The sequence below is a fragment of the Salvelinus sp. IW2-2015 genome, linkage group LG3, assembly GCF_002910315.2.
Source record: "Salvelinus sp. IW2-2015 linkage group LG3, ASM291031v2, whole genome shotgun sequence".
In the NCBI taxonomy this organism is placed as follows: Eukaryota; Metazoa; Chordata; class Actinopteri; order Salmoniformes; family Salmonidae; genus Salvelinus; species Salvelinus sp. IW2-2015.
In genome coordinates this window covers 166,005-193,547 of record NC_036840.1, presented here as the reverse complement: position 1 = coordinate 193,547, position 27,543 = coordinate 166,005, and the positions used below count along the sequence as shown (strand labels likewise).

Genomic DNA, 27,543 nt, shown 5'->3' with positions numbered 1-27,543 from the left:
TTAGGGTTAGGGCTTGTAAGCAAGCATTTCACGGTAAGGTCTACACTTGTTGTATTCGGCGCATGTGACAAATAAAGTTTGATTTGATTTGATATGTGGATAACACAAAATTCGTCCTAAATATGTACCTGAGCCGCTAGCTAGACTGTGACCCGCTGCATATCTTACAGCTTTAGTAATAAAACGTTCTGATGTAGGCAGTGGCACTTGCGAATGTGAGGTGAGGAATGGTAGTATGTGGTGCGTGTGCACAGTCTGACTGTGGGTGGAAGCAATATGCCTAGATGCGACTAGTCTGCGGCCGGAAACCAACACGAAGAAGAAGAGACGAAGGGCGGAAGAGACGAAGTGCACTCCGTTGTGGTCCCTTCGCAGTGCTAGCTAACATGGATGCTACAATGGAAAACATCGAACACACGCTACCGCTATACTCTAATAATGCAAAAAAGAAAAGTAAAAAGAAAGTGAATTCAGAATACACATACAAATGTAAGTAGTCAATTTATTCTTTATATGTTTATTTCGGACTACAAATGAAGTAAGGAACTCCGAGCTAATTAGCAAGAAAGCTAGCTAACGTTACCTACAAAGGGGACATCATGGCGCCTTGTCTCGAATACTTGTTCGAGCAGATGCGTGCGTTGGCATCAGACGGTGCGATCCACATTTGTCCTATTAGTCAAAATGTGAATGTTATTTAATTTCAATTACATTGTGCATGTAGTGATTTAAAACAAATATTTATTTATTTCAGTGTCTGAATATGAAACAATGGACTTTGTGAAATTGCGCGTATCAAATCGCTACATGTTTACGGGGAGGAGAAATGCCTCTCGACTGGCCTGGAGGTGAGAGATACTTACCCGAGATCCTCCCAGTACACGTTTTGTTAGATACGTTTTTTCATTTTACCTGTCATTGAGACGAGTCAATGTGTGTTTTGAAATCGAAATGATCATTGTTTGTGTACCTTTTTTGTTGCAGGGCTATCCTCAAACACATGGGCTTGCAGGGGAAGATGACTGCCAGTCAGGCAATGAAAAAATGGGAAAATCTGAAGAAGAGATACAAGGTAGCAATTGCATCCTACATACACTACATATCCAAAAGTATGTGGACACCTGCTTGTCAAACATCTCATTCCAAAATCATGGGCATTAATATGGAGTTGGTCCCCCTTTGCTACTATAACAGCCTCCACTCTTCTGGGAAGGCTCTTCACTAGATGTTGGAACATTGCTGTGGGGACTTGCTTCAATTCAGCCACGAGCATTAGTGAGGGTGGGCACTGATGTTGGCCGATTAGGCCTGGCTCGCAGTCTGCATTCCAATTCATCCCAAAGGTGTTCGATGGGGTTGAGGTCAGGGCTCTGTGCAGGCCAGTCAAGTTCTTCCACACTGATCTCAACAAACGATTTCTGTATGGACCTTGCTTTGTGCATGGGGGCATTGTCATGCTGAAACAGGAAAGGGCCTTCCCTAAACTGTTGCCACAAACCTGGAAGCACAGAATCGTCTAGAATGTCATTGTATGCTGTAGTGTTAAGTTTTCCCTTCACTGGAACTAAGGGGCCAAGCCCGAACCATAAAAAAACAGCCCCAGACCATTATTCCTGCTCCGCCAAACTTTATAGTTGGAACTATGCATTGGGGCAGGATGCGTTCTCCTGGCATCCGCCAAACCTGTCCGTCTGCCTGCCAGATGGTGAAGCGGGATTAATCTCTCCAGAGAATGCATTTCCACTGCTCCAGAGTCCAGTGACTGCAAGCTTTACACAACTCCAGTCGATGCTTGACATTGCGCATGGTGATCTTAGGCTAGTGTGCGGCTGCACGGCCATGGAGACCCATTTCATGAAACTCCCGACAAACAGTTCTTGTGCTGACATTGCTTCCAGGGGCATTTTGGAACTCTGTAGTGAGCGTCACAACCGAGGATAGGCGATTTTTACATGATACGTTTTTCAGCACTCGACGGTCCTGTTCTGTGAGCTTGTGTGGCCTACCACTTCGCGGCTTAGCCGTTGTTGCTCCTAGATGTTTCCATTTCACAGTAGCAGCACTTACAGTTGACCAGGGCAGAAATGTGACGAACTGACCTGTTGGAAAGGTGGCATCCTATGACAGTGACACGTTGAAAGTCACAGAGCTCTTCAGTAAGTCCATTCTACTACCAATGTTTGTCTATGGAAATTGCATGGCTGTGTGCTTGATTTTATACACATGTCAGCAACAGGTGTGGCTGAAATGGCAGAATCTGCTAATATGAAGAGGTGTCCACATACTTTTGGCCATGAAAATTGACCCTTTTAATAGGCATCCTTGTAAAGTTCTAAATAACCCTGCCCTAGAGACATCCTGTGCCTACTACTTTGTCCAAGCCTAACGTCTACTCAACTATTCATCAAATCCTTCATTATCTGACTACCTACTAATACTGTTTATCCTTCTTTTGGGGACAGGAGCTGAAGTACCCTCCCCCAGGGGTGCAGGTGTTCCCCCACAGTTGGCGTTGGTACGATCTGATGAGTGACGCAATGGAGGGGCGTCTGGCAGGCTCAGCCCCCATCATCGGCCCACTCCCCCCGGGCACTAGCGACAGTGATTTTCTCCCTGACGCCCGGCCCAGGAAGAGATCCATGATAGGCGGAATAGGGGTGATGGGGATGCACTGCGACCTGGATGAGATGGACACCGAGAGGGCGACCCTGGAGACCGAACGGGCGGCATTGGAGGGCGAGCGAGAGGTGATGGGGAGAGAGCGGATGGCGCTGGAGAGAGAGCAAGCAGGGCTGGAACGAGAGATGGCCAACCTGGACCGGGAGCGTGCCCAACTGGAGAGGGAGAAGGCAGCGGTGGAGAGGGAGAGGGGGCTGATAGAGAAGGAGAAAGCGCAGGTGGCCAGAGACAGGCTGGCTGTGGACAGAGACAGAGTTCTACTGGCGGAGGGTAGAGCAGCGGAGGAGAACGGTGCGGAAGGACAAAGCTGTAAAACAGGAGGACAGAGGGTCGTTGGGTCGTTGGAAAGAACCGAGAGATTCCTCAAGATGTTTGAAAAGTTGGTTGAACGTATGTGAAGAACAATTTCATGTTTGTTTACACTAGACTAGACTATTCAATTGGAAAGTAATTGGATATCATTTGTATTGGTTTTATTTTCTATGAATGTACAAAGTTTTCAATGACAAATCCTTTTTGTATTGCTGTTCAGAGATACCTGTATGCCTATTGTTATCTGGGCTCGAAGTATTTGAACATTAACTGCCTAAACAGTTGTACTCAATCAGTTCATTTCAAAATCAGTTTGCAGTTACACACCTTAACGGTCAATTTTCAATTAAAATGTTAAGCCATTGAGGTCATCAAAACAACTTTATTCAATTGTGGTATTTCCATACAAAGCACTGTTTCTTCTTATTAACCCCATCCACACCCAACATACCCCCCCCCCCCAGTCATACAATAGTCTTGGTCTTTATTATAGGCTATTGTGGTCATAACAAGAACTTTGAAATGTAATATGCCAAATATTGCAGTTCATGTAAAAAAAAAGTGACTTCAGAATATATTTTTATATTACAGTACAGACTTTACAAATGCTTGTTTGATTGCTTCTTTTATTGCATTGATATTCAATTTAGCGTTCCAGTAAGCTTCAATTCGTTTATGCTAGTATAATTGTTTTTTAAAAATAGTGTTAGATTTCTGTAATATAATATTTTTTCCTTTACAAAAACATATTTAAACAATATTACTGGTTGTCATTGCCAGTCATGAACAGACATGAGACAATGTTTGATTGTTGGATCAATAAAATGTCACATTTTCATTGTCTTTTTGTTTGCTTCATGTTGCTGAACAGTTTGGCTTTTGACAAAAAGTTATCTGGTGTGTATTTGTGTATGTAGGAATGAGAGATACACACCATCTCGCTCACTGTGTGTTATGTATGCGATCAACAACTGATCAGACTTAAATTAGGGAAGGTAGGTAGTGTGTTCCGGTGTTTACTGTATGTGCAGATTGCAATTGAACTGAGACTGGACAACTTTTAGGATCTGTCCAGTAGGTAAGTGTGTATGGTATGTACATATGTCTCGTAGACAATGAGTTGAGCTGTGTAAAGATGTGTGTGTATTGATCAGTGTGTGGTTAGATGTGGGCTCCGATGGGGACGCGGGGCAGACACACATAGGCCTGTGGGGTCCTGCTGAGGTTGATGGGGTTGCCGTCCAGGCGAATGTCCTCCAGTGCGTTCCTGATGTAGTTGAAGTCTTTCAGGTTGCAGAACGTGTCCTCGTGTATCATCTGAATGTTGTTGCGCTGGAAAACAAGGCATTGAAGTCTAAGAAAACACTGCCAAACAACACATTCATCTATGGGCCTTAAAAAACGATGCATGACGAACTAATGCTTGTGTGAGATTCTGCACAGGTCTTAAACAGTGCTGGAGAAAAGTATAGTTTAAATATATAACAATTTGCCCTAATAACAGACTGATGGCAGAGAATTGGCCAGAATGTTTTGAAACAGCTTGCAGATAGAGGGGATACGGTTGTCAGTTGAGCAAAAACCCCTCTAGTCACCACCAGTGTACAGTATGGAGGTAATCCTATAGTTCCCACATCACCCACAAGAGGGCAGTAATGAGGCAGGTACCTGTAGGTGCAGAGAGCGCAGGCTGTCCGGTAGGGGCACAGGGATGTGGTCGATGTGGTTGTCTGTTAGGTACAGGTACAGCAGACCCGTCATGTCCTAAACAAAACACATTGTTTACATTTAGAGTGGAGTCATTTATGCCAGACAGTCTCTCAATACATCCCTGTTTTTGTTTCATCCCAGCACTCACACATGATTCAACTCATCAAGGGCTTGGTGATTAGTCCAATAGGGGAATCAAATGTGATAATGCTGGGAAAAAGCAAATACATTGTTTGTGATCCTTGTCAGACCTACATACCTTGAAAGCCTCTTTGTGGATGCCTGTGGCGCCAATGTTGTTGTGGCTGGCGTCGATGAGGGTCATCACGGGTGGAAGGGCAGGCAGCTGTGACACGCCGTTCTCACGGAGCACCAGCTCCTCCAGCACGGGCAGGCCGGAGAACGCATCATCAGCGATGGATGCAATCTCGTTGGCGGTCAAGTCGATCCTCTTCAGCTTGTCTGCAAGAGAGACGGTAAAGTACTCAGACTGTTCCARGTGGTTTCATTAATTGAAACAGCCATTGAACAGCAGGAAATCTCACGGGCTGTGCCTTTAACATGTGACACCTACTCATCTGAGCAAAGTCGCCCTTGTTGATCTTGGTGATGTGGTTGTAGCGGGCGTAGAAGTGAGTGGTCTCTTTGGGGAGAGGCGGCACGCTCGTCAGCTTCACATCATCACAGTAGACAGAACCACCCAGACAGGTGCACAGCAYGCAGGTAGGCATACCTGGGACAGACAGACAGGACAAGGAAGTAAGATGGAGGTATGCGATACAATTGAGAGAACAGTTGATAGGTCTGAAATGTTGTGTGATGAAGTTTAGGCCACCAGCCTTCGATGCAGTAACAATGGGTTTGTAGAATGGTGGAGATGTGTACTGGTCCCGTGTGGCTCAGTTGGTAGAGCATGGCGCTTGCAACGCCAGGGTTGTGGGTTCAATTCCCACGGGGGGACCAGGATGAATATGTATGAACTTTCCAATTTGTAAGTCACTCTGGATAAGAGCGTCTGCTAAATGACTTAAATGTAAATGTACTCAGTGTTGATATGATTTGTTTGTTTTACCGCTTGCATCAAGAAATGTTGTCAAGTCTGGATTGGATGCAGCTTTTGATGTGACAAAGGTGTGCACATTATGAGGGTTGTTGCTGAGGTGCTATGGTTGAGGTGTAGTGCATTACCAATGTTAGACATATTGTGTAAATGGTGTTCGGGACAGGTTATAACACAGACGTTAGGAGAAGATGACGATAACAGATGTTACAGACTCATATCGTAGAGCAACTTGATAGTAAACACATGATACAGACAGACACATGATAGTGTTTGTGACAGGTAAGGACAAGACATAAGTTGTGTAACGGACATTACAGATACATATGGCTTCAACACAGTTTGTGATCCGTTTTAACAGGATGCACATAAGATTCAATAACCCTATTCAATCAAAACCAGGGTTTCTGGGGTGAAATGYAAGAGACAACTCGTATAAAGATATGAGAAAATAGGTTTCAATATGGGAATGTGATAGACCCCATATACTGTATAGTGAAGTAGAATAGACCCTATAACCCCAAGAAGCCTGGTTACAGGTTTTGATTGAATAGTTAGTGTTTGTGCTGGATACTGACCTTTAATGTCCAAGTCAACCTCTGGCAACCCAGAGCCCCCTGAGCCTACTGTACCTCCAGACTCCTGAGGGGTTTRCGGAGTAGTCAGGAGCAGTTCCTCCTCTTGTTAGAGATAGAGATGAGGTATTAAAGAGACAGGTTGGAAACAGCATGGACAGTGACACGACAACAAGTGCTGTTTGCCACGGTGAGAAGTCACAAATAGCAAGGGAGTTATGTTGTTGTCGTTGTTTATGACACATTTAACTGATTCAATTAGGTAATAGTTAAATGGAATCTTGGGAATGGATTGTGAGAGTTAATCAAATTATGTTATGTTGATATATGTTTAATATAAATACAGTTGAAGTCGGAAGTTTACATACACTAAGGTTGGAGTCATTAAAACTTGTTTTTCAACTGCTCCACAAATTTCTTGTTAACAAACTATTATTTTGGCAAGTTGGTTAGGACATCTACTTTGTGCATGACACAATTCATTTTTCAAACAATTGTTTACAGACAGATTATTTCACTGTATCTCAATTCCAGTGGGTCAGAAGTTTACATACACTAAGTTGACTGTGCCTTTAAACAGCTTGGAAAATTCCAGAAAATTATGTCATGGTTTTAAAAGCTTCTGATAGGCTAGTTGACATCATTTGAGTCAATTGGAGGTGTACCTGTGGATGTATTTCAAGGGCTACCTTCAAACTCAGTGCCTCTTTGCTTGACATCATGGGAAAATCAATTATAAATCAGCCAAGACATCAGAAAAACAATTGTAGACCTCCACAAGTCTGGTTCATCCTTGGGAGCAATTTCCAAACGCCTGAAGGTACCACGTTCATCTCTACAAACAAAAGTATGCAAGTATAAACACCATGGGACCACGCAGCTGCTCAGGAAGGAGATGCTTTCTGTCTCCTAGAGATGAACGTACTTTGGTGCGAAAAGTGCAAATCAATCCCAGAACAACAGCAAAGGACCTTGTGAAGATGCTGGAGGAAACAGGTACAAAAGTATCTATATACACAGTAAAACGAGTCCTATATCGAACATAACCTGAAAGGCCGCTCAGTAAGGAAGAAGCCACTGCTCCAAAACCGCCATAAAAAAGCCGGACTACAGTTTGCAACTGCACATGGGGACAAAGATCATACTTTTTGGAGAAATGTCCTCTGATCTGAGGAAACAAAAATATAACTGTTTGGCCATAATGACCATCGTTATGTTTGGAGGAAAAAGAGGGAGGCTCTGCACGGGGGTGGCAGCATCATGTTGTGGGGGTGCTTTGCTGAAGGAGGGACTGGTGCACTTCACAAAATATATGGCATCATGAGAAGGAAAATTATGTGGATATATTGAAGCAACATGTCAAGACATCAGTCAGGAAGTTAAAGCTTGGTCGCAAATGGGTCTTCCAAATGGACAATGACCCCAAGCATACTTCCAAAGTTGTGGCAAAATGGCTTAAGGACAACAAAGTCAAGGTATTAGAGTGGCCATCACAAAGCCCTGACCTCAAGCCTATAGAAAAGTTGTGGGCAGAACTGAAAAAGCTTGTGCGAGCAAGGAGGCCTACAAACCTGACTCAGTTACACCAGCTTTGTCAGGAGGAATGGGCCAAAATTCTCCCAACTTATTGTGGGAAGCTCGTGGAAGGCTACGCAAAACATTTGACCCAAGTTAAACAATTGAAAGGCAATGCTACCAAATACTAATTGAGTGTATGTAAACTTCTGACCCACTGGGAATGTGATGAAAGAAATAAAAGCTGAAATAAATACATTTCTACTATTATTATGACATTTCACATTCTTAAAATAAAGTGGTGATCTTAACTCACCTAAAACAGGGAATTTTTACTAGGATTAAATGTCAGGAATTGTGAAAAACTGAGTTTAAATGTATTTGGCTAAGGTGTATGTAAACTTCCGACTTTAACTGTAGGTACATTGGAACAGTGTTCTTAGCTGGAATTGGAGATTCATACTTGTCAACCACAAATCCTTTGAAAAGCATCTCTTGACCAGATTATTTGGTCACCMTCTCCTGTCCAAATACGGACATGGCAGCAGAGCATGCTTTCTGCTCAAAGTTTTTGGGACCTTTACCTCTGTTATCCTTACACATATGATACAATGGGTTGATACCATAGAGATCTGTTTTCTTATTGTTTCTTTATTTGTTGGTACTTACCTTCAGGGTCAGGGATTAATGTGACCTCTGACCCACCAGAGTAGGAGCCTCCAGGCCCTGAGGCCAATGAGGTGCCAGAGGCCCCAGACTCCCCAGAAGCACCCGATGCCTCCTGGGGGGTAGTGTCAGGAATGAGGMGCAGCTCCTCCTCTTATTAGAGCCAAGGGGAGGGGTTAGGAGACAGGTTAGTGCTTCTCATGGGATGGGATGGACTGTCAATCAACAATCATTCAATCAGACAATCAATCAATCATTCTCAAACATGGTTTGACAGTGGGTTATGTTGACAATGATTAGGAACTTATGGTAAGTAATGCAATGACAATGGTAGGACAATGAGTGACGTTTACAATGACAATGGTAGGACAATGAGTGATGTTTACAATGACAATGATACTGTAAGTGACAAACAATTACACAGGGTTTACAATGACGACAAGTAGCAAATCACAAGAAAGCATTATCAATCCACATCTAACCAGCACAAAGCAGTTAAATGAAAAGGCAAATTTAGAAATGCAATGAAATCCCATATAGTCTTAGTGTATCAATCAGTGCTTGGAACTGTACTAGGTTCACAAGGCCACTATAGGCCCAACCAACTATCTGTATACTTATACAGTGTAGTCTGTATAAGTATAGGTACTGACCTCCAGATATAATTATTATTCCTGAGTCCCCGGAACCTCCAGAACCTCCGGAACCCCCAGTACTGGAACCCAATATGTCCCTGGAACCCCCTGAGCCTAGGAGGGTGACAGAACCTCCAGAGCCCAGGGAACCAAGAGCCCCGGAACCCCCAGAGCCTCCAGAACCAAGGTCCCCAGAACCCCCAGATCCTCTAGAACCAAGGTCCCCGGACCCCACAGAGCTTCCGGATCCAAGGTCCCCGGAACCCACAGAGTGTCTGGATCCAAGGTCTCCGGAACCCACAGAGCCTCCGGATCCAAGGTCCCCGGAACCCCCAGAGTCTCCGGAACCAAGGACCCTGGAACCCCCAGAACCAAGATCCCCAGAACCTGCTGAACCAATTTCCCTGGAACCCCCTGAGCCTCCAGAAGCCAAAAGGTCCCCAGAACCAGAAGCCAAAAGGTCTCCGGAACCCCCAGAACTTCCGGAAACCCCAGAGCCACCGGAACCTCCAGAACCCGTYGAACCCCCAAAGTCCCCGGAGATATGAAGAATGTCAATGGGACTCAGGCGCAGCTCCTCCTCTTGTTAGAGACAAGATTAGGTGTTAGAAGAGACAGGTTAGAGCACAGTGGACCATGATTCAGTTTAGGGCTAGTGAGTCATGTTTACAATGATGATTAGGTGACATTACAAAAAGTTAATGAGATTTATGGTTGAGTACCACACATTTAACTAATGTCAGACAGTTAAATGGAACTCATGCATTTGGAAATGACGAAGGATGATTGTAAAAAGGGGTCGATTTGCATGGGTAGGCGTTAAGAGGAAAGGTTGTGTGTTATGTATCACTGTCAGTACTGGACACATACCTTCAACTCCCTGTGTGTATGGGCTCATAGTGTGAGGTGACACGGTGTATGTGCTGTGGGTGTGTGTATACAGACCTCCCTGTGTGTATGGGCTCATAGTGTGAGGTGACACGGTGTATGTGCTGTGGGTGTGTGTATGTGTGTATACAGACCTCCCTGTGCGTCGGGGCCCATGAGTACCCCAGACCCCCCTGAGCCTTGGGGGATGAGCTGGGGTCTTAGGGGCAACTCCTCCTCCTCTTCCTCCTCCAGTGATGCAGGGCCCCCAGGGCCAGGGTAGTTATAATCTGGTGGGGCCAGTGTGCCAATCTCTATCTATGGGAAAGACAGCGACAGAGGGAGTCAATGCTAATGCAGGAGGTGCGCCACCAGAGAGCGCCAGAGACCACCAGAGAGCGCCAGAGACCACCAGAGAGCGCCAGAGACCACAAGAGAGAGCCAGAGACCGCCAGAGAGCGCCAGAGAATACTAGAGATTACCAGAGACCACCAGAGACCACCAGAGACCACCAGAGACTACCAAAGACCACCAGAGAGCGCCAGAGACCACCATAGACCACCAGAGAGCGCCAGAGAGAGCCAGAGACCACCAGAGAGTGCCAGAGACCACCAGAGAGCGCCAGAGAGCGCCAGAGACCACCAGAGAGCGCCAGAGACCACCAGAGACTGCCAGAGAGCGCCAGAGACCACCAGAGGGCGCCAGTGAGCGCCAGAGATTACCAGAGAGCAGTAGCCTCACTTACTGAGTAGCAGGAGGCTTCAAAAGCCAACTGTCGCTCATGGACTGGAAGCTCTACGTCTTTTGGTCCAGCCGTGCAGAGTGTGAAGCACTGATTTTGAGTTCAATATCAGTAATCATCTCATCAGTACCAAATTTATGTCACAGGACAACGTTATGTATGACCATGCTGGTAATAAAGGCAATAAAGCTTAACAGCGACCAAACAAGAATGAAATATTTGGATACAACACGAGTAGCTAAAGAGTGTCCAGGAAAAGGACCAGGGACATGAGGACTTCTAGACATCCTGACTTCTACCGTTCAGAGAGAATAGAAGATCCAGAGACAGTTATAATATCAGTCATTCACAGGTGTAGCTTAACAGGGGCACCTCAGGGCTATGCTGTTTCACCTCTACCATTTATATACAGATGACTGAAGAAGCAACCAGGAACGGAGACACATCATTGTGTATGCAGATGACTCAGTCATGATAAACCTCCTAAATGATCATAACACTGGTAATGGCCAAGTAGTGGAAGACTTGGTGTATTGCTTCATATCTACAGATGAATGTTGAAAAAACATTGAGGACATGAATATTGATTTGAGGAAGACCCTCAAGGGTTGTCCTCCCCCCCAAAATCCCAGCCAGGAATTGGAAAATGTGGATACAAACACAAATTTCGGACCACAAACTGAGATGAGAGAAGAATACAAGTGCAATCTGGGTAAAGGCACAACAGAAAGTGTTTTTAGTGGGGAAACTCCACCTTCCAACCAAGTAAACAAGACTATTCTCACCCTGTTTTATAGATATTTTATTACAGATTTTTTACTGTTACCACATTCTCCATGGTCTGTTGGTTTGTAAACATAACTGTAAAATGTTTGGTCAAAATTAACAGGATAGTGAGCATCAGTTCAAACATCACAGGTGTGACACAAACCAACTTTTCGCCACTATACAATAGGAACGTCCTCTAAAAATGAAACATCATTTTCATTAAAGGGGAAGTTCAGTATTTTACAATTTAATGTAAGAAACTTCCTCACCCTAAAAGTAGTCTATGGACCAGGGGAATCCGTAATCCATGGTTGTAAAAAAAAGACCTTTTCAGTGTGACGAACCATTCGACAACTTGTAAAATTCCGAACTTCCCCTTTAACTGACTGTTGTGGGTCTTCAACTTGGGGACTGTATAACCTGCACAGTAGGCTTACCTATGGCAGTGATGTCTTGGTAGGATGCTCTGTGACAATCACTTCCTGGTTCAAGTGACAGAATATACTCATAGGGGTCACATTCAGACAGTACATACAAACCGAAAAATGAAAGAATCCGTTGCAAATGGAGAAGTTAGAATGGCTACAGTGTGAAAATGTTGGAAACATGTCAAACCTGACCCAGTTGAAATTGACTATGACAAATTGTAAAGAGGAATTATGCCATTTATGAGCAGTTTGTGTGTTTCATGTGGAATGATGACCACAGCCGGTGTTTGGTTTGTTTAGAAAGCAAATAAACAGTAGATGTAAGCCTACATCTAAAGAAAATCTCCTAAACTCAGTCACATCTTATCCTGTTGACCTTTCACCTCTCCATGTTCTCACACTCCTCAGAACCCAATGAGGGGCGTGTGTGTGTCAGAAGGTCGAAGCATTTTGATTCAAATCTACCAAACAGATGGCCGAAATATGCAATGTCAAGAGGACATTTTGAAATCCTAATGGCACACTTTCCAGAGGCGGTCTTTGGCTGTAAGAGGGCCCCCATAGTATGTTCTGATAGTGCCTCACAGCAAAGCACGACGCACTCATTGTTTTAATACCAGTTATGATATCAACTGCAACTGCATCTATCTACTGTGCTTTAAGCCATACATCTCACCTCCTAAACAGATTAACATAATGCAAAACTTCCAACACAGCTACATGTTCCTATGTTATGTAATGTGGAAGGGAGGGGCGAGAACTGTCATTCTTGTTTGTTTGTTTGATGTTATGTCTGGCCTATGCCACCCAACCACAGTGCATTTTCTTGCACGTAAAGCAAATATCTGAAAATCAGACAATAAAGAAATATCTACTCTCAACTAATGTTAAGAATGTGATAGTCACTTCAAAGGGTACCTGCCGTCATTGTCCTTGCTATTCAGCAAACCACTAGAGTAATGCCATGCAGTTCTATTATTAGCCACACAGGGGCGCTGAAACCCCACAATGTGCAAAAGGTAATATTTGACTCTCTTACACCCATGGGCTGATTCTATCTTCCAAAAGAGGGAATGGTCCTTGTGGAACCAAGAGACACATGGTAGCTGCAAAAATGCATATTTCACTCCACCAATTTCACTCCACCAATGTTGAGAGAAGCTGTCCATCGACTTTCATTCCAAGATTCCTAACCTGAGGTAGCCTGAGACTTACCTAAAGGCAACTTACCACAAAGTGTATGTTGCTGTATAATGAAATTCCTAAAAGTAGATACACATTTATATGCAAGGAAAGGCATGTACAGTAAAATGGGGACGTTTGTAAACGTAGCCACGTAGAACGGCTATGAAATTGAAAATGCACGTCTTGAGAGTTTGGCAGTGGCAGAGTTTACGAGACAACAAGGTAGGCCTTTGAGTAGTCTTGCACAGAGTTAGTTTGCTTGCTGCTGATGCCCCTCCTCCTCCCCCAAAAAAGCAAACATCCAAACTCGGGGGAAATGAGAGGCGAAAGCTTGGCTACCCCAAAAAAAAAAAAAATCTGGGAAACAACGTGGAAATACAAGATGTGCAGAGAGAGTTTTGAAGTTCCATAATGTGAAATAGAGGAGCTGATTTGAGGCATACAGATCACTCTTGCTCACTCGCAAACATTATTTTCTGGTCTATCTCACCAATGCATCTCTTTAGAAACTTCACAACTCTAGAGAGATCTTTGCATAACACCATCACTCTTCCAAACCAAGCTGTGACACCCTAAAACACGTCACAAAACCAACCAAGGAATCCCATTTACCACAAAGTCCTAGCCTCACAGAATGGTTTATATGTTAGGTCATTGTCAGAGTGTATACCACATATGATCACCCATTTGYATGTAGTTTATTTMCACAGATAAAACCAGTAAGTTAAAACAATGTGCAGGAAGCGGCTAAATGGGTTAGTCTAGGAGTCTTCTAGTTGTCAGACAATATCAGGCTTGTTTAGGACCAAGAAGATATACAATGGAACCCAAAACCGGCAAATGGAATGAATAACTTTAGAATATGTGTATTGGTACTCCATGCACATAGGAGTGAAGTGGTATGTTGGAAAGTGCTTCTTTACATATAAACAAGAATTTTAAACAAATACAGTGCATTCGGGAAGTATTCATACCCCTTCCGTTGTTTCACATTTTGTTACGTTACAGCCCTATTCTAAAAAAAATCTCATTTATCTATACACAATACCCCATAATGATTTTTTTTGGGGGGGTGTGGAATTTTTAGCAAATGTATAATAAAAAAAAATCTGAAAATACCTTATTTACATAAGTATTCAGACCCTTTGCTACGAGACTCGAAATTGAGCTCAGGTGCATCCTGTTTCCATTTATCATCCTTTGAGATGTTTCTACAACTTGATTGGAGTCCACCTGTGGTAAATTCAATTGATTGGACATGATTTGGAAAGGCACACACCTGTCTATATAAGGTCCCACAGTTGACAGTGCATGTCATAGCAAAAACCAAGCCATGATGTCGAAGGAATTGTCCATAGAGCTCCGAGACAGGATTGTGTCACGGCACAGATCTTGGAAGGGTACCAAAAAATGTCTGCAGCATTGAAGGTCCCCAAGAATACAGTGGCCTCCATCATTCTTAAATGGGAGAAGTTTGGAACCACCAAGACTCTTCCTAGAGCTGGCCAAACTGAGCAATCGGGGGAGAAGGGCCTTGGTCAGGGAGGTGACTAAGAATCCGATGGTCACTCTGACAGAACTCCAGAGTTCCTCTGTGGAGATGGGAGAACAACCACCAATCAACAATCAGGCCTTTATGGTAGTGGCCAGACGGAAGCCACTTCTCAGTAAAAGGTACATGACAGCCCTCTTGGAGTTTGTCAAAAGGGACCTGAAGACTCTCAGACCATGAGAAACAACATTCTCTGGTCTGATGAAACCAAGAATGAACTATTTGGCCTGAATGCCAAGCGTCAATACTGGAGGAAACCTGGCACCATCCCTACGTTGAAGCATGGTGGTGGCAGCATCATGCTGTGGGGATGTTTTTCAGTGTCAGTGACTGGGAGACTAGTCAGGATTGAGGGAAAGATGAATGGAGAAAAGTACAGAGAGATCCTTGATGACAACCTGCTCCAGAGCGCTCAGGACCTCAGACAGACGCATGGTTTCACCTTCCAACAGGACAACAACCCTAAGCACACTGCCAAGACAACGCGGGAGTGGCTTCGGAACAAGTCTCTGAATGTCCTTGAGTGGCCCAGCTAAAGCCCGGACCTGAACCCGATCGAACATCTCTGGAGAGACCTGAAAATAGCTGTGCAGCAACGCTCCCCATCCAACCTGACAGAGCTTGAGACGATCTTCAGAGAAGAATGGGAGAAACTCCCCAAATACAGGTGTGCCAAGCTTGTAGCGTCATACCCAAGAAGACCCGAGGCTGTAATCACTGACAAAGGTGCTTCAACAAAGTATTGAGTAAAGGGTCTGAATACTTATCTAAATGTGATAATTATATATTTTTAATAAGTTAGCAAAAAATTATAAAAACCTGTTTTTGCTTTGTCATTATGGGGTATTGTGTGTAGATTCATGAGGGAAAAACGATTTAATCCATTTTAGAATAAGGCCATAACATAACAAAATGTGGAAAAAGTCAAGGGGTCTGATTACTTTCCGAACGCACTGTATGGGTTCAATGGCAGGCATATGGGACTGTACACACATGTACATCTGTATACATACGTTCCATCTGCCTTTGTGTAATGTTCTGTGTGTCTTTTTCAGGGCCCACTGCCCCTCTCTACAAAGGCCAACTTCGCTCAATGATGTCTTCATGATAACACAAGATACATTGCAGCCACACTGCAAAACATGTCAATCTTACGTAGATTTTTCTGTTGTATTGAGATAAGGAAGTAAACATGACTTGTTTTGAGTTTCTTTCACTCACCCAGAAAATGCATTTACTTTTTTGTTGTTGATTTTGCTTCCCCAGGAAATACAAGATAATTCAGACTTGTTTCAATCCTGCCAGTGCACTAAAATAATTTACCTTGGTAAGACATCAAGTTAATGCATTCTAATGGTAAGAAATGCAATATCTATGTAAGATCAAAAAAAAAAATTCAGAGCGCTTGTTTACAATATGTTGTCCATTGAAAGGCTTTCTGCTATAAAGTTGGTGACCTAGTTACATGTGACGAAGGACTTAAACACTTGGCTCACGTTTAGGGTTTAGCTAAGTGGGCTAATAGGGACTTGTGGTTACGAGAATTATGTTCTCAATGTTCATAAACTGAACTTCAATTAACTACTCAGTCTGTAACCCAGAATTGATAAGAAACTGGTTGAAATGAAAACAGACGGGGCCCAGCTACGATAGTCAGAAAGTTTATTTACGAGAGCCTGGTTAGTTGTAACAAAACCATTCATTTTATACTAGCTCCTTACGCACATACTCTTGCACACAAAACAGAATTCATACGCACATACATTTGCACACAACACAGAATTCATACGCACATACCTTTGCACACAAACAGTAGGTATCCTACGCACATACTGTCTGGCTACCCAGCCGACAAAGATTAGGACCGTGAGAATCACTCCCTGTCCTTTCCCAAATCTCTTAGGCCCCTAGCCAAGGTCGGCACTGAATCTTGCTCAGACAGTCTTTGTTTAAGATACTGTAGAGACATATTGTTACTGACTAAAACTACACACATCATTAATTATAACTTTATGATTCTAGTCAATTTCATTCAATTATATGGTTTCAGGTGGAATATTCTAGACATTCATTTAAACCTATTAATTCATAAACAGGTACCCAGATGACCCGGGTTCAGCATGCGTGACCTATAAGTTGATAAAAACACTAATCCCTGTCCACATGCAGCAACTGCCAATCACAAGGTCATATGTCACCTGAGCGATCAGAGGTACACGTCTGTTTGTTTTCAAAGCAACACACAGACTTAATTTGAGAAATAGCCGAAACAATGGCAAAGTTGTCATGTTTATGAATAATAAATTAAAATGCATATGCAATGAATGTATTTAAAAAAACTTTTTCTGGATCTTACGTGGAATTGCAGTATAGATCAGACCGCTAAAATATTTAAAAGTAAAATTTGAGAGATGAGCTTGATTTAACTTGAAATTTGAACTTTTGGGAATCTATCTATGGTCTATTGTAACGGAAAACTAAATGAAGTGCAGCTCAAGTATTTGAAAGTTTTTCCATACCTGGCTGTATTTGACCCAGGTCTGGTATTAACATCTTTAAGGACACCACTAGAGGCTAATACAATCAGGTATTAAACAGAATAAAGCTACGGATTTTTACTACATTACTTCACTTGTTTTCCAGGAGTGGCCCCTAGCACCATCTCGTAAAGCTGCTATTCTGAAGCTGCTTAGAGGTACCATTTAAATAGACCAAAGAGAGCATTACAAGCTTCTATTTGCATGTTGCTGATGCAATGTGACCTGTGACCTATTCACAACAGACACATACTTTACAGTGCTCTAAACCAAGTCAGCTCCTGTTCTAGAAGTGTCTGCAAAGAGCTTTAAATGCACCAGATCAGTAACTCTGGCCTTGGATTACAGTTTACAGGAGAAAAGTTTGATGCTTCTTAGGGTTAGGGTTAGAGGAGCTGCAGAATAAAGAAAGGCAACAGAGAGCTGGAAAGAGAAAGCAAAGATCATCATTGAGTCTCCTCTGACTTGGTGAGGGAGGACTCCTTCCAGTCTGCATYATCCCCTTTCCCACTCTACATCCTTATTCCTAAATCTGCCCTCTCACCCTTCAGTAGCCTACTGTATCAAGGGTAAGCGCTGCCACACACTAACAAATATTCTATAATCTCACTGAAAATGTTAATCATGTGAGAGCGATCTAGAATATATTTTCCCCAGCACACACACCACTGAAGAGAAGGTCTGAAGGGAACTGCTGGAGTTTTTCCTGTCTTCTATCTACACTATTGTCAAGGGTTTGTTTTCTCCTGTATCAGTTTCTCTTTCCCCTGAATCATTCCAAGACTTTTGGATTACATGCACTATACTCCATCTGTCCTGTTTATACTGAGAAGAAGAGTTTGAATTGGGACAATGTAAATGAGATGTAATTAGCTGTAATTGCTTGAAATAAAATGTGGTAGTTTATTTTTCTCCATGTAAACTTTCAACCCCAGATGTCATCTATCCAAAAACAACGACATGACACACACACACCACACACCACAACACACACACAAACCACACACACAACACCACACACACACACACACACACCACACACACACACACACACACACACACACACACACACACACACACACACACACCACACACCACACACACACAACACACACACACACACACACACACACACACACACCTATGCATTAACATCACCTTCCCTCCATCAAACTGAGCCATTAGAACCAATCCTGATATGCACATTGATACACCAGCAGACTAATGAAAGACTACAACATTGTTTTGTACACAGATCCCTCATGTCATAATAGCCAAATGTGCATTGGATTGTGACTTGGATGGTGGCATACCACATCGGGTTCAGTTTAAATGGTTTGGCTCAAGGGGAACTAGTCGAAAATCTGTTTAGCCTCATGCCAGCCTGACATCGTTTTGGCATCCTGTCTTTGTTACAAAAGAAAATAAACAGGAACATTGGCTGAAATGGGCTGTTTTAGTGTTCTCTGTCCAAACCTGCATTGCAGACTAGTTGCATCACATCCAACTTGGGCCGTTGAAGGCTACTTCTGGCATGGACATCGCTCTCTCTGCTCACTCTCCTCTTTCCGCCATTTTGGACTCATTTGGGTGCTTTTATTGTTCCGATTGTTTAATGTCCGACAGAACCCTCTGGCCCACTTGAAACCCTTTGGGTTCTGGCTAGCACAGAGCAGTTTGGCCCATTTTAGCATGCCGATGTCAGACCTGGGCCAAATATGGGTTAGAAATTAACTTAACAACAAGGGCTATAATATCCTTTGCCACATAGGCCATCAGTATCTACAGGCTACTGTAGAAGGTACTAACACCTCTCAAACAGCAACGCCACTCATTTACTTTGACCCATACTTGCCATACTAGTTCCATGTCTAATCTAGATACATTCCTATCCTAACTGTATCCCTTCCCCAGCCCTTTATGAATACATTGTATGCATGTGAGTTGAAAGGCTCGAACCCTGCAGCTGTATTTATTTATTTTATTTTTATTTAACATTTATTTAACTAGGCAAGTCAGTTAAGAGCAAATTCTTATTTACAATGACGGCCTACCCCGGCCAAACCCGTACGACGCTGGGCCAATTATGCGCCGCCCTATGGGACTCCCAATCACGGCCGGATATGATACAGCTGTATTGCTCAATGCATACATTTCAATCAAGTCTACCCCCCCCCCCCCCCCCCCACTTGGGTTGTGCCGTGGTGGAGATCTTTGTGGGCTATACTCGGCCTTGTCTCAGGATGGTAAGTTGGTGGTTGAAGTTATCCCTCAGTGGTGTGGGGGCTGTGCTTTGGCAAAGTGGGTGGGGTTATATCCTGCCTGTTTGGCCCTGTCTGGGGGTATCATCGGATGGGGCCACAGTGTCTCCTGACCCCTCCTGTCTCAGCCTCCAGTATTTATGCTGCAGTAGTTTATGTGTCGGGGGGCTAGTCAATCTGTTATATCTGGAGTACTTCTCCTGTGTTATCCGGTTCCTGTGTGAATTTAAGTATGCTCTCTCTAATTCTCTCTTTCTCTCTTTCTTTCTTTCTCTCGGAGGACTGAGCCTGAGCCCGAGGACCATGCCTCAGGACTACCTGGCATGATGACTCCTTGCTGTCCCCAGTCCACCTGCCGTGCTGCTGCTCCAGTTTCAACTGTTCTGCTGCGCTATGGAACCCTGACCTGTTCACCGGACGTGCTACCTGTCCCAGACCTGCTGTTTTTCAACTCTCTAGAGACAGCAGGAGCGGTAGAGATACTCTTAATGATCGGCTATGAAAAGCCAACTGACATTTACTCCTGAGGTGCTGACTTGTTGCACCTTCAACAACTACTGTGATTATTATTATTTGACCATGCTGGTCATTTATGAACATTTGAACATCTTGGCCATGTTCTGTTATAATCTCCACCCGGCACAGCCAGAAGAGGACTGGCCACCCCTCATAGCCTGGTTCCTCTCTAGGTTTCTTCCTTGGTTTTGGCCTTTCTAGGGAGTTTTTCCTAGCCGCCGTGCTTCTACACCTGCATTGCTTGCTGTTTGGGGTTTTAGACTGGGTTTCTGTACAGCACTATGAGATATCAGCTGATGTAAGAAGGGCTATATAAATACATTTGATTTGATTTGATTGTAGCTGAGGAAAAATGTTCACTGAGCCCATCAAGTCATGTCTACAGACACAGCAACTGCAGTATTTGACTCCGAATGCTACACGGCTGTAATAGCCCTAGATGTAATCTAATAATCAGAGTTGAGAAGCATGGAACCTCTAATCTCACCCAACCCAAAACTTCATAGAAGAGTTAATTAGATGTCTCTCAAAAATGTTCAAGACTCCCTAGTTTCAGTCCATGCATACAGTACTATCCATCAGTGCCAATCAATCCTTGAGGGGGAGTGAATGAGTGCAGTTTGGAGAGAAGGGGGAGGAAAGGGATACATGGAATTGGGCCAATGTCACGACTTCAGCCGAAGTTGGTTCCCCTGCCTGTTCGGGCGGTGCTCGGCGGTCATAGTCACCGGCCTACTAGCCGCCACCGATCCCTTTTTCGTTGTCTGTTTGTTTTGTCTTATTAGTTGCACCTGTGTCTATTTGTGTGCTTGATGGGCTTCCTTATTTAAAGTACGTTTACCCGCCCTTGTTTTGTGCGGGATTATTCTTGTGTTACGTGTGTGCGTTATTTAGGTGTGTTCGTGTTCTAGACCTGGTACCCTGTGTTGTGGGCTTGCTTTTGTGCCGTATTAAAGTGCACTTTTCCCTGTGGAACTCTCTGCTCTCTGCGCCTGATTCTTCCTCACACACCTAGTCCCGCGTGATAGCCAAAGTGACAAGTGTTGAAAACTACAGTCAGCTATGAGCATTCAAACTAATAAGCAGGAAACTTTTGAGGTTCTATCTGACATGTTGGTCAAAAAAAATGATATTCACAAAGAGTTGCTCTTTAAGTGGTCTTTCACAAGTAAATTTACAATATAATACAAAAATCTGAAAGTTCTATCAGCGCAAACAGCTGTTCATTTGGTGCTATAAAGTTCAATATGCAATCCAATCACACAATGCTGGGTTGTCAATCAAAAATAATTGTATGTGACTGTATACTTATTGAGTCATGAAAGAGGAAGACATCACAAAACAGTTCTGAGATCTGGGACTTGAAAATACAAATGATCTCAAAACGATACATTTTGCAGATAAAAACATATAGTCCCAAGTCCTTGGGTACTGAACTCTTCCAATGATTCAGTAATGCAGATTCCATCATCGAGGCTCAGGATACTGTAGGGTGTGCGCCATAATAAGTCCCCATCAACGAATTAACACACCATCTTCCACAAGATAGAATGTCAATGCTTTATCCACCAACTTACATGGCACTTTGACATTGACGTCTGAGTCGGGAAATGGAGCTAGCAAAGTGCAGGCAATATCAACCAAGGCAAAACAGTACTGTGATACGTACAATCTACAAAATTCTAAGTAATACATTCACCTTCAAAACATAGGATGTCTATGATGTGAGATTCCATCCTCTGTCACTGACCTGTCATAACTGAGTCAGTGTAAGCTATAGTAAGTAATCTGCTAGTTTCTTTCATCTATTGTACCGATTAGTGATTGCTTCAAGGACGTGTGGATAGAGGGATACATTCTTAGAATGTTCAAACGGGGTCGGAGGTCAAATCTCAGCATCTCTGTCACCCATCCCTCCAATTTCCCCCCAGTATCTTACCTGAGGTTCATCAATAGTCAGTCCATCTTCATAATCATAGACATCCCGATTCTCCAAATTCAAGTTTTCTAGATCCACATCATAATTGGAGCTGTCGTATGAGTCTAATCCCACCTGCCGGGCAAATCTGGGSTTGGCCACCACTGCTTTGAGGACGAAGAGTCCCAATATGAGGCTCGCCAACATCCTCATAGTCCACCTGGAAACACAGGACACGAGAGATATGTCAACCAAGCACTGAACACAGAGAGTGAGATCATGAACCCTGAACCCAACCTGAACACTGATAAAGAAACATTTGATGAAGCGTTCATAGTACACAAAGAAGACATATTGATTAAACCTTCAGTATATTTTATTTTACTGAGGAAAAGGGATTTTTATATTTTTTTTTACTGAGGCTTAGATTCAAACATTAGCATAATCTTATGAACCAACCATAAGAAAGTAGTGGGCATTTACACTACCAGTCCAAATTTTGAACACCTACTCATTAAAGGGTTTTTCTTATTTTTTACTTTTTACGATGTTCTACATAGTAGAATCATAGTGAAGACATCAACACTATGAAATAACACATATTGAATAATGTAATAACCCAAAAAGTGTTAAACAAATCAAAATATATTTTATATTTGAGATTCTTTAAATAGCCACCCTTTGCCTTGATGACAGCTTTGCACATTCTTGGCATTCTCTCAACCAGCTTTATGAGGTAGTCACCTGGAATGCATTTCAATTAACAGGTGTGCCTTCTTAAAAGTTAATTTGTGGAATTTCTTCTTAATGCGTTTGAGCATATACAGAAGTTAGCCCTATTTGGTAAAAGATCAAGTCCATATTATGGCAAGAACAGCTCAAATAAGCAAAGAGAAATGACAGTCCATCAATACTTTAAAACATGAAGGTCAGTCAATACGGAACATTTCAAGAACTTTGAAAGTTTCTTCAAGTGTAGTCGCAAAAACCATCAAGCGCTGTGATGAAACTGGCTCTCATGAGGACCACCACAGGAATTGAAGACCCAGAGTTACCTCTGCTGCAGAGAATAAGTTCATTAGAGTTATCAGCCTCTAATGAACAAATTGCAGTCCAAATAAATGCTTCACAGAGTTCAAGTAACAGACACATCTCAACATCAACTGTTCAGAGGAGACTGCGTGAATCAGGCCTTCATGGTCTAATTGCTGCAAAGAAACCCCTACTAAATGACACCAATAATAAGAAGAGACTTGCTTGGGCCAAGAAACACAAGCAATGGACATTAGACCAGTGGAAATTTGTCCTTTGGTCTGGTGTCCAAATGTGAGATTTTTGGTTCCAACCGCTGTGTCTTTGTGAGACACGGTGCGGGTGAACGGATGATCTCCGCATGTTTATTTCCCACCGTAAAGCATGGAGGAGGAGGTGTTATGTTGTTGAGGTGCTTTGCTGGTGACACTGTCTGTGATTTATTTAGAATTCAAGGCAAAATTAACCAGCATGGCTACCACAGCATTCTGCAGCAATATGCCATCCCATCTGGTTTGGGCTTAGTGGGACAATAATTTGTTTTTCAACAAGACAATGACCCAACACCACTCCAGGCTGTGTAAGGGCTATTTGACCAAGAAGGAGAGTGATGTAGTGCTGCATCAAATGACCTGGCCTCCACAATCCCCCAAACTCAACCAAATTGAGATGGTTTGGGATGAGTCAGACCGCAGAGTGAATGAAAAGCATTCAGTGCTCAGCATATGTGGGATCTCCTTCAAGACTGCTGGAAAAGCTATCCAGGTGAAGCTGGTTGAGAGAATGCTTAGAGTGTGCAAAGCTGTCATCGAGGCAAAGGGTGGCTATTTGAAGATAAAATAAAATATATTTTGATTTGTTAACACTTTTTTGGTTACTACATGATTCCATACGTGTTATTTCATAGTTTTGGTGTCTTCACTATTATTCTACAATGTAGAAAATACTAAAAATAAAGAAAAACCTGAATGAGTAGGTGTTCTAAAACTTTTGACCGGTATTATGTATGGCAAAGGCTGTATCATCCATCCTCAATCTTCAGAGACAACAAAGGAAGTCACAAATGTCGTTGCTATGTCTTCACTACATGTCATGGCATTCCTACAATGCATATACTGTATATGCAAGCCTTTGAATTTCATAGAGCACCAACACACACATTGGAAAGTCACATCTCTGCATTAGATACAGCTCTAATAGCCATGGAAACTAATCATATCCAAAGGAAAAAGATCAGTTTMCCCATGTTACTGTACCTGCAGGGCAATTTCATGGTAACAGAGTGATGCTGAGACTAAATGTATGTCAAACAAAAACCAGTAATTGTAAAGTTAAACAACCCATTCAACTCATTGGATGACTTATAACAATTTCCACAGAATTTTTTATGAAAACACATTTACTTGAAGAACTTTGGTAACAGAATGGCGGCACCAACAGCACAAACAGTCATTGTTACCAAATTTTGCATCTGCAATGTTCTTCGAGTAAAGGTTTTTTGTTGTTGTGTGGAAATCATTAAAAGCAGTCCTTGTGCATATGGTTTGTTTAACTTTGCAGTCATTGGTTTTGTATGACAGATTTGAAAGASTCTCAGCATCACTCCGTTACCAACGGAGGGGTGTGCTGTGGGTCCGGTTTGGACGTTTGGTTGGTAGAACACACTTTTGAGGTCAGGGAACTCAATATTCATTYCCAAGGRYCAGACAGCCCAAATAGATMAAATATGAGTRCCCCAAATTCCCCTGAAACCTCCTTCCTTAAAGCCCGGAGCTCACTGTTGTAAGAGGTGGTGGCCATCTTGGTTTTAATRATTGGCTGCCTGTGGTGTGTCAAAGGTGAAGGGTCAGAGTTGATCTGGTWAATGCTGCTGTACCTGCAATTATATTCAGTGGTGTCGTGGGAACATGTTTTTTTGCTGAATCTTCCCAACACATTGGTTTACAAGGTGCTGGGAAATATGGGTTGTTACCCCCTGTTCATTTTTGGGGCATTTTGTCTTACTGCTGAATCACTATTGTTTTTTATTCCCTACTAGAAAATGTCACAACATTTTGAATATGTTATCATAAGAAGTTTTTGTTCACTTGAATTGGTGAACATTTATCATGTGTGCTTTATCATGTGTGTTTATCAATTGTGTTGCTCTCTCTCTCTCTTCTTCTCCCTTTCTCTCTCCTCTCGTCTCTCTCTCTCTTCTCCTCTTCTCTCCGTCCCCATCTGTCCCTTATCTCTCTCATCTCTCAGATCTTCTCCTCTACTCTTCTCTCTCAGTTCTCGTCTCATCGTTCTTACTCATCTCTCATCTCCCTTTCCTCTTCTCTCTTCTCTCGCTCCTTTTACCACCTCCTTGGACGAGAGCTTCTTTGATGCTAGAAGCCTCTTCAATACTTAAATTCACCTGCACTCGACTCCCCAACACAAACAGATTAACAATGGTCTTGACACGACCATACTGTAGGTTATAGAGGACTATCTCTGGACACTAAAAATGTATAAATTGTCAATTTCGCAGACTGACTGGTTGGCTGTGAAGTTGTGATACTGGAGCCGAGAAAATAGAAAAGGGCCAGTCTAAATGATGTTACAGAGTACCATGTGACAGCCGTATCATTCTTGTAGTTAGTGTGTAGAGAGGCTTCAGACAGCAACAGTGTGAGTGGTGCAGGCCTCATACAGCACAACACAGGGCGTGACTTTTGGGTGAAGCTGAAGAACGAGGCGCGGTCAAGAAAAGGCCCTGGAAAACGAGAGAGAGAGAGATGAGTCCTTTTAGGCCCGGCAGGGATGGCGGGAGCCAGGAGGGGAAGGGGGGGGTACGCGGGTGCGAACGGAGGCAGGGAAAGGAGATCTTGGCCGAGCAAGCAAGGAGAACGAGAGCAGGAGTGCAGAGAGAGGCGCAGAGACGTGGATTGAGGAAACACGTGGCGTCACTCTAGGGTTAGCTGGAGAGAGTGACGGAAAAAATGTCATCTGTGAGAGAGGAGAGAGAGAGAGAGAGAGAGAGAAGAGAGAGAGAGAGAGAGAGAGAGAGGAGAGAGAGAGGAGGTGAGAGAGAGAGAGAGAGAGGAGAGAGAGGAGAGAGGAGGGAGAAGAGAGAGTGAAGAGAAGGAGAGAGAGGAGAGAAGAGAGAGAGAAGAGAGAGAGAGAGAGAGAGAGAGAGAGAGATGAGAGAGAGACGAGAAGAGAGAGAGATGGAGTGAGAGAGAGAGAGAGAAGAGAGAAGAGAGAGAGAGGAGAGAGAGAGAGAGAGAGATGATAGGAGTAAGAGAGAGAGAGAGAATGAGAGGAGATGATGAAAGTAAGAAGAGAGAGAGCTGAAGACTCGCTTGACTCATGTTGCCCCCGATCGGCCCTCACTTAGAGGTTTTTATGAGATCCACTGTCCACGCGTGCTGACTGTCCAGACACATCACTTCTTACTACTCGTGAATATTATCCATCGAGGTTTGGTGGGAATGCATTGGATGGTAGCTTTTTGGGAGAAAAGGTAAAGGGGGTGTTTGGGGTTAAACTACGACCTGCAAGGAAAAACCGTTCATTTCAATGGCGCACGACAATGACGAACACTTGGCATGAACGAACACAATGACGAAGACTTAAACACTGACTCACAATCGAGCAAGCCGACGCTCTCTACAGGAGATCATGTACTACATGCACACTTAACAGACACCTTAATCTTTCAGGAAAGGAACATTGAGGTGCCTTCTATTGTTTTGGGAGTTGAGTAGGCTGAATAAAGAAATAAAATCTGTGCTTATTTTTTGAAGTCATAAATTTTCGGCCAATTATGTTGGGTGATTGATATTGAGAGTAGAGGAGCACATTCTATAAAATAATGTTGTGTTTTTTGAATATACGCATCTGGCTATTTGATAACAGTCCGTACCATCTGCTTTCTCTAAGATTACTCCTTATTAGGTGCATAGAGGAAGGTCTGGGATTGGTCAGCAGTTTTCATAATAGTCATGAAAGAGAACCATGACGAACGCAGTGGCAACGGTGAAGAGGGACCATATACTAAGACATGAGGCTTGCGTTTTTAATAAACAGCGCCATCCACAGACACAGTGGGTGTGATTGTGAGCCTACCAGACCTGCTCTGTGTTTTTTTGCCTTGGGGGGCTGCTTCTGCGTTGGGGCATTCCCTGATATTCCAGTGATTTGAACTAGAAGTTTTTCTTAATTTCTTCCCTCGTAATTGAGCTGTGAAGAAAGGTCTGATTTATTCTTTTGACTAGGACTTTATGCAGGTACAGCAAATAATTATAGCAGTGAGACTTAAAATGATTATTTGTGCAAATCATGTACCGAGGTCCAAAAAGTACAGTGATGCAATTACTGGTAGATTGAAAATTCAGTGCAATAATTGGGTCCCAGTGTTAACTAGGATCAAAAGGAATATGAAATAGAACACCAATATTGGCAGAAGATAGTTAAATCTAATTCCAATTTACTCTTTCACATGCGATTTCCATGAATCTCAGGGTGCCAATTTCCCTTATTAAGCCCTCTACTAACCTAGTCATATGGTTAGTGTAGATAGATAAGGGATGATTCAATATACAACTCTTGATACATA

General features: G+C 43.1%; 2 protein-coding genes across 3 annotated transcripts; one reads left to right on the top strand and one right to left on the bottom strand.

Annotated features, from left to right (window-relative positions):
• Window positions 1-309: 309 nt before the first annotated feature.
• Window positions 310-3,827, top strand: LOC111981518 (myb/SANT-like DNA-binding domain-containing protein 4). Its single transcript, XM_024012813.2, has 4 exons — window positions 310-489; window positions 755-848; window positions 985-1,072; window positions 2,463-3,827. Exons 1-4 carry the CDS (start codon window positions 387-389, stop codon window positions 3,075-3,077), a joined length of 900 nt encoding a protein of 299 aa, XP_023868581.1. The 5' UTR covers window positions 310-386; the 3' UTR covers window positions 3,078-3,827.
• On the bottom strand, window positions 3,354-22,143 carry LOC111981504 (uncharacterized). Of its 2 annotated transcripts, none has more exons than XM_024012796.2 (9): window positions 21,948-22,143; window positions 10,175-10,337; window positions 9,171-9,734; window positions 8,521-8,670; window positions 6,340-6,444; window positions 5,276-5,434; window positions 4,961-5,163; window positions 4,660-4,755; window positions 3,354-4,323 (listed from the first exon to the last, which is right to left on the bottom strand). In XM_024012796.2, the coding sequence occupies exons 1-9, from the start codon at window positions 22,137-22,139 to the stop codon at window positions 4,153-4,155; spliced, it is 1,803 nt and encodes a 600-aa protein (XP_023868564.1). In that variant the 5' UTR covers window positions 22,140-22,143; the 3' UTR covers window positions 3,354-4,152. The 2 variants fall into 2 exon arrangements, with proteins under 2 accessions (XP_023868564.1, XP_023868570.1); XM_024012802.2 differs by having other exon boundaries at window positions 6,340-6,441.
• Between the last annotated feature and the right edge of the window lie 5,400 nt (window positions 22,144-27,543).